Raw genomic sequence first — 13,520 nt, 5'->3', positions numbered from 1 at the left:
TGTTTCCGCCTGGAATTCATTTTCTTTTCCAATTCGCCTTCAGCTGGGCATATGATAATGCGATGGCAGTAATGATAGTATACCGCTTCCAGTAACCCGGGAGTTTATCTAAGTGTTTATTTCTAAGTGTGCTTATGTAAGTACTCATCGCCTCGTGGTGGGACAGTGCCATAAGAGCTCCTCATGTCGCGAATTGTAGGCATTACCACGGTTCAAGGTCCTAAAAGGACCTTGGGCATTACTAAGGGCTACTTATGACGTCTCTTTGACCCGCAGCTGTACCCACTTGTTAACCTTTTATTTTGTCTCTGCCCGACTTCCTTTCATCCATTAGGCTGTCCAGACTCTCAAACAATGACTCCTGGGTGGTTTTCTCTCAGTTTCACACTTAGATCTCTGTATTTCACCTTACTTACTTCTTTTCACTCTCTTAAGGGCTCAAAAGCTAAAAGTACTCCAGTGCTGGGCTTCATAGCCTGAAATTCATGAATTTTTCATTACTTCAAAGCTCTCGTCTTAAAAGGTGTGCGCCTTCCAACAATTCTGGTGGTCAAGTGAGTCCAGCGGACACTATCACTGGCTGTTTGCCATGGGTATGGCACACGTGAGATCCAAGCCATCTCTTTTATCTCCATTTCCATCTACTCATCATCATTCTTCATCTTACCTCCAAGTGGGACTTCTGTAATCTCCCTTGTGATATCATTTATTATTCTGGACTCGTATTGTTTTTCTTACTGATTTATTATTAGAGCATCAATACATTTAGACATGCTGTAGTTTTTAATGTCATATGACTCATGTCCGCACAGCTGTATAGAGGTATCTAAATTAATATGATAATTATTGACTGAAGATGAACCTAGTATAAGGTTCGAAAGCTTTTATTATGTATTAAAGACTTTATATTTCACATGCAATATTATTGTGGACCTGCAACCATTGTCATCATTTTCGACACGGAAAAGTGTGCCCACAATGATAATTATTCTTTAGCACGCCATTAGTCTACTATCTGATTTCCAAATCTCACTCATCTTGCTCACTGCTTCATTTGCCCTCTCTAACCTCACACTAACTCCAGCTCAAGATAACCTGCTCTGGACGTCATTGCTCCTAAATATTTGAAAGATTCAACCTGATCAATCCTTTCATGTTTGTGTAAACTCTCTCAGTTTTTTTTTCTTTGATTTATCTCGAATCAAATATTTTTCAGATATATGATGCATTAGATTCATCGGGGAATAGGGCTTTCACACGTATCGTTGTAACACATTCATCCATGTTGACCTCAGCAACGAACAACGAACTACGTATATATATATATATATATATATATATATATATATATATATATATATATATATATGTGTGTGTGTGTGTGTGTGTGTGTGTGTGTGTGTGTGTGTGCGTGCGTCCTCGCGCGCAGTCCGTGCATAAGTACTTGAATTTTCCAGTACGTACTCATGCTGGTGAACCACTCACGAGCAATAGCCTTGAACTACCACTCCTCTGGAATCTTTTTTTTCGTTTTATTAGCATTTTCCTGCGTTGTGACCATCAGTAGCAAAAGATCTTTTCTTCACGGCAATGAACCCATGATGAGGGTCAGGTGGCCAACCTCCGCACTCTTCCCTTCTTCTATCAGGGCCGATGGCTTCACTGCCGAGGATGGAAGCACTTTGAGGCAACTACATCCTGGGTGTCTGTGTCAAGTGATAGTCAAATGTGCTGCGGGCTGTTAAGTGGAATGTTTCTGCAATAAAGTGGCCTTTGACAAGCATTGCTTTCCAAGTGGAAAAATGCTTTTAGGAAAGCGATGTGGCCGTAAGTTAGACTTATGTACAGGCTAATATGAGACTTATTGACAAATCTCATGCCTTTCACGCATTTAAAATGTATAAGCTGTATTACATGGTTGTTATTTTTATGGCATGGGAAAAGTCCTAAAATTAAAATTGTGCCTTGTAAACTTTTTTTTCCTCTAAATTAGAATATTATAAAGCTATCTTTTTTCCTCTAAATTAGAATATTATAAAGCTATCTCTAGAATATTATAAAGCTATCTCTAGAAAACTGATATCATCCTTCGTCAATAACCTGTAACAGATTATTATTCTCACGTTTAGTTGTCTAGCTTCAAGCAAACTTGTAACTTAGACCTAGGTGTTTTTCGTTTTAATGCTTACTAAAGGAATTCTTGGACACATTGTTCTTTAGTCTCGCCCTGCATGGCACAGTGAACCGAAGATTCTACTCTGTCACGATTTTTTTAGATTACTGGGCAAGTGTACATGACCAGCCATTCATGTTCTACAGTATATCCATGCGTCATTGGTATTTCGATATACTAAATCTGCCCCACGCTATTTAGTTTCTCGCGCTGAAAGCAGTATGTGCTATGAACGCATTTTGTTATGGTAAATACTGTATTTTGTGACTGGGAACTACTATATGTAAACAGACATTATCACACATTGCCTAACCAAGCGGGATCATTTTGTTATTATAATAATGTCTTTTATCTTTAGTCTTGCCGTTAAAGTTGCCAGAATACTAGAGAGAATAAATGAGCTAGAAACAGTTGCGCTTTCCAAACACCAACTTATAATTATCGTGCATATGGCCAACAAGGTGAAGTTCCTTACAAGAGTACTAAATTGTACAGCGAACTATTCAAAAGAAATCCTATTACGAACATAACTCGGGAATGTATAAACTTGACCGATTATATCAAAAGAAACTTGTACAACGTAAATATTTGAAAAGATGCTTGTTAATCCTGGTCCTCATTGCAAGTTATTTTCAAATAGAAAGAATCCAGATCAGGTTGCCAACAGAAACGACACCTCGTCGAAAGTATCGGCGGTATTTTTTAACGCTAAAGGTTCTTATGTACTGTGCTTCCATCTTAGCCCTTTAGCGCTGACGGGGGTTGTTGCTATAGCGCTGTACCCGGTACGTGACTTATGGCATGGAAGGAAAAGTGGGGCTTGGGCTCAAAAGTTTCTTTGTAAAAATCGATACGTCCAAACTATAACTGATATACGCTTCTGGTTTGTTTTATGATGTCTGCAAATGATTGCAAGGCTGAGAAATAAAAAAAAGACGTGATGAACGTGAAATTTTTAAGGAATATCGTGGATATTTTTTTTTTGAAATAATCATAAAAAATATAATAATTAGGTTTGAGGAGGTTATTTTATACGCAGCTTGTGTGGAAATATTTGAACTTTCACGTGGAAGCAATCATTTTGCTATAAATGTGTTTGCTAATTAGCTGTTACCAATTACAAAAGGATAATTTTTTACTAAGTGCAATTTACAGATTTTCCAACCCACTTATGTTGATGTTTCGTATCGTACCTAAGAAAAGAATAAAGATAGGGGGAAAAGGGTGGCATAAGAAAACGGAAAAAATTCCATAAAAACGGAGAGAAGAAATATATATGTATTGTTAGAATAACATTGAGCAATTGTCGTTAGATTACGGAAAATCTTTTTTTTTTCAAGAAAATATACGGCAATTATTATATAGAACGTCGACAATTTTACATTTTGCTGTTCAGCACGATAAAGTACAAAGAATGGCCGTTCGAATTATATGTACATCATATAATTTATAACAATAATTATATTATAATTAATAAGATATAAAAATAAAAATATAAAAAAAAAATAAATTAAAATTAATATTATATAAATATAAACAATATTATAATATAACAAACAATAAATTATAAATACGTATAATTAAAATTATAATACAAATTTATAGAAAAAAATAAATTATTTAAATAACAATAAATCATAAAAGATCAAAATTTCATAATATAATATATAATATAGAATATAATATATGTATATAATATAGAAAATATATTGTAAATATATAATATATATATATAATATATACTAGTGTGATTGGGTATTGTATGGTAGATATAATATAATAATATAAATTAATATATTATTATAATATATGTGTGTGTGTGTGTGTGTGTGTGTGTGTGTGTATGTATGCAGACATTTTTGTAATTACTCGATAATAAATAAGGCTAAAGAAAGTTAAAACTACAATGCAAATATATATATATACTATATATATATATATATATATATATATATATATATATAGATATATGTATATATGTATATATGGTATATATATATATATATATAATATATATATATATATATATATGTGTGTGTGTGTGGTGTGTTATGTATATATATATATATATATATATATATATATATATATATATATATATATGTATATATATTATACGTATATATATATATATATATATATATATATACATATATATATATATATATATATATATCATATATATATATAATATATATATATATGATATATATAATATATATATATATATATATTTATATATAGATAATCTTTTAGTAGCAATTGTGGTATAGGAACTGAAAGGGCAATTAATGTAGATATGGTCAAAACGTGATAAAAAGGCTAGCATGTCATAATGATGCACCAGAGTATTTTGAGAATCCGTGTACATGTGGAAAGAATGGGAACGAACAGGTTAGTGACAGACCTGCTCACTCCGAAGCATTAGAGAGGCGGAGGAGGTGTGGAGGAAGAGACCTAGAAAACGTTGAATAGATGGAGTGTGAGAGGTGTGATGATGACCTTATTATCCAAGGAGCTCGGGAATGATCATTAGATAAAGGTGAGTGACGCAGTGTATATAGGGAGTTCGACATGTTGAAGAGTTTCTTTTTACATGAATGAAGGACTTATTATTGTGAAAAGTTTCTCCTTAAATGGTTCATCCACAATTCATCAATTATAATAAATTTGACAGTGACGCATATTGATATCTTGATTTTTTTCTTTTTTTTTTTTTTTTTTACTTACCCAAAGTCACCAGAAGCATCAGACATGAAAGGAAGGAAATTAGCTTCCTCATTTTTGCAGCCTCCCCTTCTCCCTAGGGCAGCGCTGTCGAAGGCTATTGGAGAATTGGAGAAGCTTCGACTTCCTGAAGCTGCAGTAATTCCCCCAGGAGTAATGAATCTGTGATTAAAACATAAATAATTATTACTTCAATTATACCGTATGACTAATCATGTTCTCAGAGGAAAACGTACCCTAAGGGGAAATATATAATGTCACAATAAAGAGTTTGGCAAAAAGCATTTTCACATATCACTTCGTCTTTTCTTGTACATTTGAAAATTGTCCTTATATAATTCGCGTGAGGTCAGTTAAGGGTTAATCATCGTGAATTTCGTTGAGAGGAAACTGACACTTATTTTCCCGTGAGAAAAAAGTCGAGGATGAAGTTAAAACATAATTTTTACATTTCTCCCTGGTTCGTGCGGTTTCTCTTTCCCATCCTCTTCTCTGACCAGGGATCTAATAAAACTAGGGAGAGAGAGAGAGAGAGAGAGAGAGAGAGAGAGAGAGAGAGAGATGGTGGGTGGGGAAGGGGTGCCAGCCGGGAAAAAGGCAGAATAATTCTTATCTTCTATTTCATTCCTCAACTTTTTCAACCTCCCCCTCCTTTTCAGCACCTCTCTTCTTTCTTTTCATATAGCCTGGCCCCTTCCTTACTTAACGTCTTCTCAACTACATGAATGGTCATTTACAATATATCGCAATCCCTTAACCTGATAACACTCACTACCTTGTATTTTTCTTGTTTCCGTAAAAGTACCTTTATCTTTAATAAGGAGCCCATGACCTATCCACTGTTTTCCATGTTATTGTTTGTTTCAGGGATTATCTTTCCCTATTCATTAAGAATTCGAGTTCTCTTTTTGCAACGTAAAGTTATAAAAAATGATTGCCCGCATCTTTGTAGATCATTCTTAATTGGTTTCTAAATCCTCTGTATCGCTGACGTCGCCTGTTTTTGCAGTAGCTATTTTTTTTTTCTTTTATATTAATTCCTTCAAACTCCGTCATTTGAATGACGTTGGTCCTCAGATCTTTTGAGCATCAAAACCTATTTATTCTCTCAAAGGGACTTCCCTTTCCGTTAACAGACAAGCTATTTATCATCTAGATTGACCGTTCTTTATGCTACTTCGTTAGCCTTTACCACTGAGCCAATAGTCTCCTATATTAGCTATATCCTCCTGTCCTTACAAGGCTCTTGCGTTCAATCGTGTAATTTGTCCTTGCGAGTGTTCCTGCCTTTTTAAATCCATTTCTCTTAATACTCAGGTTTTTTTTTCCTTTAACCTTTTCGACCGACCTATTATCAGTTGCCTCTTTAGAATCCTTCTTCCTTTCTCTGAAGACGCGTTTTGTATTATTCAAAGTATGAATAATTTTTTAAGTAATAAAACATCATGGTAAATGGAAGGAAATAACTTGAACCACTTACGTCATTTCATCTTCATAGCTGGGAAATCGGTCTTCAAGCAAATGATCAGGTTAAGCAATATTAATCTACATAGCCAATATGGTATCTAAACTTGTCTCTAGTCTGTGCCTTTCTGTATCTCTGTCAGTCTGTTGTTTCGATCACACACAGAAAAGGCTACACTAAGAATGAATCAAAAAGGTCCAGTTAAAATAAAGTTAACACGTATCATTATCTTTTACTTCCACAGTCAGTGAAGAAATTTCGTTAAGACTATGCGTCAATATCTAACATTAACTATATATGTAGGAAACAATAACTATCATTAACAGTGTCGATGCATTCCTTACAAAACTTTTTCAAAGGGATGATATACTAAGGTTCACAGGAAATTCAGATATTAAAACCAGACGGTTTTTCTTTACGACATAAATATAAATATGTGCCTGTGAATTAATATGTATATATATATATATATATATATATATATATATATATATATATATATGTGTGTGTGGTGTGTGTGTGTGTGTGTGTGTGATGTGTGTGTTGTTATTTGTCTGTGTATGACTGTATGTCTTCGTGCATGTACCATGCAAAGGTTAGACTTTGTTACCTTCTTTGAGAGAAGAATAGAGCGTGTGGATGTCGAAAGCGCCCGACTAGCACTGAAGAGTCCAAGTTGTGTTACTCTGTGCACCAACCCAGCTTTTTTTTAAGGGAGGGGCATAAACTGGCCCTCCTCTGTCTATTGAGGTTGGTCGGATTTGAGATTAAGTGCCAACTCCGAGAGGCTGGTCGATCATGTCAGCAATGAATATTTCAAGGCCACTGTCCTTCCTGACTTTGCCGTCCCCAGTAGCCCTTATGGCCAAAGCTCATGTTATTATGCCTTACTTCAAAAGTTGTTAGGTCATCTTAGTCTTTCTTTCTTGCACATCGTATAATGAAGCCAAAAAAGATGGAATTGCTGCATGGACATCATGAAATCATCTTCAAGATTGTTTCAACTTTTATCTTTGAAAAGAAAAATGTCAATGAATGACTTATCGATGGAATTTAGAGTTCTGAGTTTATCGATGACATTTACCTCTTTGAATTTGTAGATGTAATTTGCCTTTGATCAAATGCGAATCTATTTGTAATTTACCTTGATCAAATGCGAATCTATTGGTAAACATAGTTTCTATGTTTACCAAAACAACATGGTAAACCGTTGTAAGGAACAAGGTGAATGAATAGATATAATAGACTAGATTAAACCTTGACAGCTGAAAGGTCATCATAATCGCCATAGTACTGATGATTAATAACCTCTCTCTCTCTCTCTCTCTCTCTCTCTCTCTGGTACAAAGGGGAAACGATTCATAGACTTCGTTAGTGAACTGTTGTTGTGAAGCTATGGCTCGTCCATTATCTGCGACTTCCAATGTATCTTTTCGGCCTCTGCTAACATCCCGTTACTAGAGGGTTGTGTGTTCTCGACTGACCTTGGCTAGTAGTAGTGTTTCATGTGGTTCTTATTTTAGTTTTGTTTTTATTATCTATTTTTTTTTTACTTGAACCGGAATAATAATGTCTTAGTTGCAATGGCTTTTGTGGTTTGTAGCTTGCTTAGAAATGGATTTTTAGTTTTTTATGCAAATGTTTTTCCTGTTCTCAGGTGAAAACAATGAGGTTTTAATTTGTTACATTTCCAGATGCTCTGGCGATTTAACCTTTTGTTATCTTTTTACAAGACATAGGTTATTTATAACTGGGTTGTTGTTCTCTACGTTCCCTAAACTTTGTACAGAATATAATAATAATAATAATAATAATAATAATAATAATAATAATAATAATAATAATAATAATAATCTAAGTGACTATAATAATAGTATCAAAACCTACCAAACTTGATCCGTAAAAATGTCCTAAAGGGTAGTAAGTGCAATATTCCTATGCTGCTTCGCATTTTCAAGGACTGGTGTACCTTGAGAAACACATCGCAATTCCCAACATTCGCTTTGTCTTTTTCCCTCCGTAATTCTGCCATTGGAGACAAATCCCATAATTTACTAATTGTCATCGTAATGGCAATACAGGATCCTATAAAAACAAGTAAAAAAAATTTCACCGAAGTTTCTTCGGCGCAGTCGAGTTTTCTGTACAGCGTATAATGCTGTATGAAGCTCTCAGCCATGGCCCATAAAACTTTAAGCTGTGGCCCATGAAACTTTCAGCCACACCCTGGGTGGCCCGTGTTGTTGGCACATATAGTGGGAGATGCATGATCATGGCTAACTTTAATTTTAAATAAAATAAACACTACTGAGGCTAGAGGGCTGCAATTTGGTAAGTTTGATGATTGTAGAGTGGATGATCAACATACCAATTTGCAACCCTCTAGCCTCAGTAGTCTTTTAGATCTGAGGGCGTGCGGACGGACAAAAGGCCGTCACAATAGTTTTCATTTTCAGAAAACTAAAGTGAACAATCACTTAACAAGGATCATTGCAAACAAGATGTGATAAGGTAATAATTAAGATTTATGTTTACTTAAGACTGTGAAGATCCTCGTTAGACGGGTGGTTTTCGTGCTCACCTACCAATCTGGTGGTCCGAAGTTCGATTCTCCACTTGGCCAACGCGGAATCAGAGGAATTTATTTCTGGTGATAGAAATTTATTTCCCGATATAACGTGGTTCGGATCCCACAATAAGCTGTAGGTCCCATGCTACGAAACCAATTGATTCCTAGCCTCGTAAAAAATATCTAATCCTTCGGGCCAGCCCTAGGAGAGCTGTTAATGAGCTCAGTGGTCTGGTAAAACTAAGATATACATATCTTATGATTGTGTTTTAGAGGTAGCTGTGGAGAACTATACTGAATCTTTTCTTGTTTATGAAGTGGTTTCTTTAATATACTCATATAACTTAAAAAATTTTAATGATTTTCTAAGTTTTTCACATCTTTAATGGCAGTTCATATATTTTCAAGCCTAGGTTACCATATCATAGGTATGACGATTTTTCGAGAATGTTTTGCTGCTCGGTCAATGAATTTTTAGTTTGGTACAAGGAACTATTTTTCCAATCATTCACAAGTCTTATAGAAGTCAGTTTTGTATTCACTGGCGTGTTTCTATAAACCACTACAGGAACGCTTTCTCTGTCTTCTTATTCAGCTGCGACAAACAACGCATTAAAACAGAATCATACAGAAATTTCAATTAACTTTAGTTCCTTTTGTAATGTGTAATGCGTTTCTTAACTTTTTATATACATTTTTACACACACACGCACACATAGAGAGAGAGAGAGAGAGAGAGAGAGAGAGAGAGATATGGTTTTTCTGGTTTTCCTTCGCTGTCTCTTAAGGTCCAGATTTGCGATGAAAGTTAGAAATAGTCACTTCGCTCGCCACCATAAGTTTTAACCTTTGACCCTCTCCCCCGGGCCCCCCCCCCCCCCCACCCCCCCCTCCCCAACCCCCCCCACCCCATCCCCAGCCAAGAAAAATTTTAAATGATTCCACTGGTTGCAAGCAATTACTTTCTTCGGCCTCTTTTGGTATCATGCTGTGACGTCTTTAATTCCATACCAATTTGATTGTGAGCATTTTTATATTCTAATTTCGGGTTAGAAGACATATTCTAAATAAAATTGTTTCTCTGGGTAGACTTCGTTTTACCACATGTAATTACATATATCAAGTAGGATTATACCCTTCAATAAAACTGATGTGATTGCACTGAAATGTTGGTCGATTTTATGAAGAAATTGGCTAATAATCAAACAAATCCTTTGGCCAATGGTCTAATTGATCTGTCAATCAGGGAGGGACAGGTACAGAACCCCAGTGGGAACTCTAAATGTGAGAAGTTCCGATGATCTCTAGTAGTGGTGAGAGAGAGAGGAAATGAGGACTTATTAATGTGGGTGTTCAGATTTGTTCCTTTTAGTTTTCTGTAAAAGAAAATTATTGAGAATGGTTTTTTGTCTGTCCGGCGGCTCTCAGATCTTGAAAATGACTGAGGTTAGACTGCTGCAAATTGTAATGTTGATCATCCACCCTAGAATCATCAAGCATACTAAGTTAGTGCCCTCTAACCTCAGAATTTTTTATTTTATTTTAAGGTTAAAGTTAACCATCATAATCTTGCTTCTTACAACATTATGCCGAGACCACAGAAAGATAACCCTATTTTTGGTGGCCTTGATTAGATGCTGTAGCAGCTGTACAGAAAACACGATTGCTCCGAAGACACTTCGGCGCATTTTTTACTTGTTTTTATTGGTTCCGACACTGTAAACTATGAAAGAGTTGGAATTCCGCTAAATCTGTATTCGAAGGACAAATAACTAAACAAAACGAAGATCAAACACGTTGTCAAGCAAGTTCAGAAAGAAAGGAAGCAGTGAACTAGGTATCCGTCCTATCTATATTACTTAATGTACCGAAATCACGATTTAATAAATCCGCAATAGATCCGGGAGCATAGTAAGAGACAGAATGAAATAATAATTTCCAGTAGTTCCAGCTAAATCGTTTTATCTTTCCCGCAATTATAGAGAAGATTACTCGGATTTAAGTCAGTGTTGACTTGATCTAGGAGGACAATAATTTAAAAGAAAGGGAGATCGAATCAAGCTGTTTCTGTTGTGTATGTACCCATAAATGTGAGAAGCGCTTTTCTGTTTTAACAGACGAATCCAATTTGAATCGACAATAATCATAATGAATTTTCCTGCATTCCTGAATTCAAGATAAAAACTCTGTAAAGAGACATACAGTAACTGTATTTCTTATAAGCAATTCGGTCTAATCCAAGCAAAAAACAATAATGAAAAAAAAATGAACGTATTTCAGTTACCCATCCAGAAGAACGGTATCACTGAAGCGAATTTCATTATCTTGGAATCTCTTTTGAACTGATGGAGAACATTGTTTAAATACTTGCTTAATTAAAATGAGCATTATAAGAAAGACCCGATAAAGAGCAGGATATAAGTCATAGGTCAGTTAAAGGGAGAAAGAAAGCCCTGATAGAAAGCACTTCATTGCTATGAACGAGCGTCGTAATAACAGCGAGAATAAATGGATCATTTTCGTCAACATTATACTCAAGACGATTTCTAACTTAGCATAAACGGATCCCGATTGACTCAGCCTCCCCAGCTGCGAAAGTGAAGGATATTTCGAAGGCCCAGAGACCTTCCTTTCCAACAGTGAAGGAATGTTGCAAAGGAGCAAGATCAGACGGGTGTCCCTAGAGAAGCGATGCAGAAGAGGAAGTCGCTAGAATATCATATATTTTTTATTATTATTATTATTTATTTGTTTGCTCGGCTGTTTGTTTTTATGATACTGTAATTTGACGAGACCTCTAAATCACAATATAAATTTATATAAGTCTCTCCAAAAGGATTCTATTTTTTTTCTATTGCATCTATTTATTTTTGCTCTGCTATTGGGAAATGACAAATAGGGAAACGTAGAGGCAAAGAGCAGTAAGCAGAAGGCACTGCAGAAATATGCCGCAATAAGAGATGGAGAAAAATAAATCACAAATTTCCCCTTTAAGGCCCAAAAAGAGATCGGGAAGCCAGCCTACCTTTTTTATCAACAATCTGCGCCCTCAAATTCTCTCTAATTAGTGAGAGTAAGAGAGATAATCCCTCGGGGTAGTTGAAATGATCCTTTCATCCGAGATCAGGGTAAATTATAGAAAGTCTGAGCCATGTCCTTACAACTCTCTCTTCAAAAGGAATGGGAGGAAAACCCAAAATAAAAAGTTGGAGGGGAGAGAAGCTATGGGAACGAAGACTTGGAAAAGAAGCAAGACAAACTCTGTTTGGGAGGAAAAAAGAGAGAGAGAGAGTGAAGGAAAAGAAAACATAGAATGAAGGTAAAGTAAAAGAATTCGAGGATGGGGAAGATACCGAGTATTCTGTGAGACTCTTATAATAATTATGGCGATAGTTAGAATGAAATCTAAAGCCAATATTCAAATATCTTACGAACACTTTACGTATTTTTTTTCAAAAATTGCATTAAAATTCAGATTCAGTTAAAATACTCCTCTCTCTCTCTCTCTCTCTCTCTCTCTCTCTCTCTCTCTCTCTCTCTACTCCTTCTCCCCGCCTCCTTATATGTATGTGTGTGTGTCACCTAAAACCACATGAAATGTTTATAAAAAATCTACATTGCAAGTGCTTTACTAAAGTTTACAACCCTTCGTGTAAAATACACAATAATACATAGCACTGTCATTTCGTTTGGCGGTTTTCTTTGGCTTCAGCTGGTAATCGAATCACGTGCATATTAGTTATTTCTATCCAATACACCATCACATATATATATATAATATATATATATATATATATATATGTATGTATATAAATATATGTGTGTGTGTGTGTGCGTGTGTATGTGTGTATGTATGTATCTGTTTGTTCGTCTGTTTGTGTCCTCCGTATGATGTTTTTTTTTTCTAGTTGAATGAGTAATTCATTTTCTTTTTTGAATATATTACCAAATTGCCGTTTGAAATTCTTGAATTACTGTGAGTGATTCATTCCATAATAAAAAAAATTCCTTAGATACCTGCTTTTAAGTGCCTATAAAGAGTGGTCAGAATGTATTAAAATTTTCATCGTAGTAAAGAGCTGCTGTAGAAGAAGAAAAGGAGCCATTAACATAATAACAGCGAGAAGGGAAGATCCTTGTGATTCCCATGAAAAAAACCAGGTTAGTAATTTGAGTCGCCCCTAAGGAAGGAAGAGCTTAATTCAATTATACATACATATATATATATATATATATATATATATATATATATATATATATACGTATATATAAATATATATATATATATATATATATATATATATATATATATATATATATATAATATATATATATATATATACGTATACAAATAAATATATATATATATATATATATATATATATATATATATATATACACGATATATATATATATATATATATATATATATATATATATTATATATATATATATATATATATATATATATATACGTATATATATATATATATATATATATATATATAGTACACGTATATATATATATATATATATATATATATATATATATATACATATATACACGTATATATATATATATATAT

At 34.4% G+C, this 13,520-nt stretch overlaps 1 protein-coding gene across 3 annotated transcripts in view; it reads right to left on the bottom strand.

Moving 5' to 3' along the window:
* The window catches only part of LOC135211263 (neuronal acetylcholine receptor subunit alpha-4-like), a 27,189-nt gene extending 20,061 nt beyond the window's left edge, over positions 1–7,128 (bottom strand). For all 3 annotated transcript variants that reach the window (XM_064244560.1, XM_064244563.1, XM_064244562.1), the window contains exons 1-2: positions 6,976–7,128; positions 4,904–5,062 (exon numbers count right to left, since the gene is read on the bottom strand). In XM_064244560.1, coding sequence (XP_064100630.1) covers positions 4,904–4,955 — 52 coding nt within the window. In that variant the 5' untranslated portion in view covers positions 4,956–5,062; positions 6,976–7,128. The remainder of the gene's footprint in view (positions 1–4,903; positions 5,063–6,975) is intronic.
* Positions 7,129–13,520: the final 6,392 nt, after the last annotated feature.

This window comes from Macrobrachium nipponense, chromosome 4 (assembly GCF_015104395.2).
Source record: "Macrobrachium nipponense isolate FS-2020 chromosome 4, ASM1510439v2, whole genome shotgun sequence".
Classification (NCBI taxonomy): Eukaryota; Metazoa; Arthropoda; class Malacostraca; order Decapoda; family Palaemonidae; genus Macrobrachium; species Macrobrachium nipponense.
This window is presented reverse-complemented; position numbering and strand designations above follow the sequence as displayed.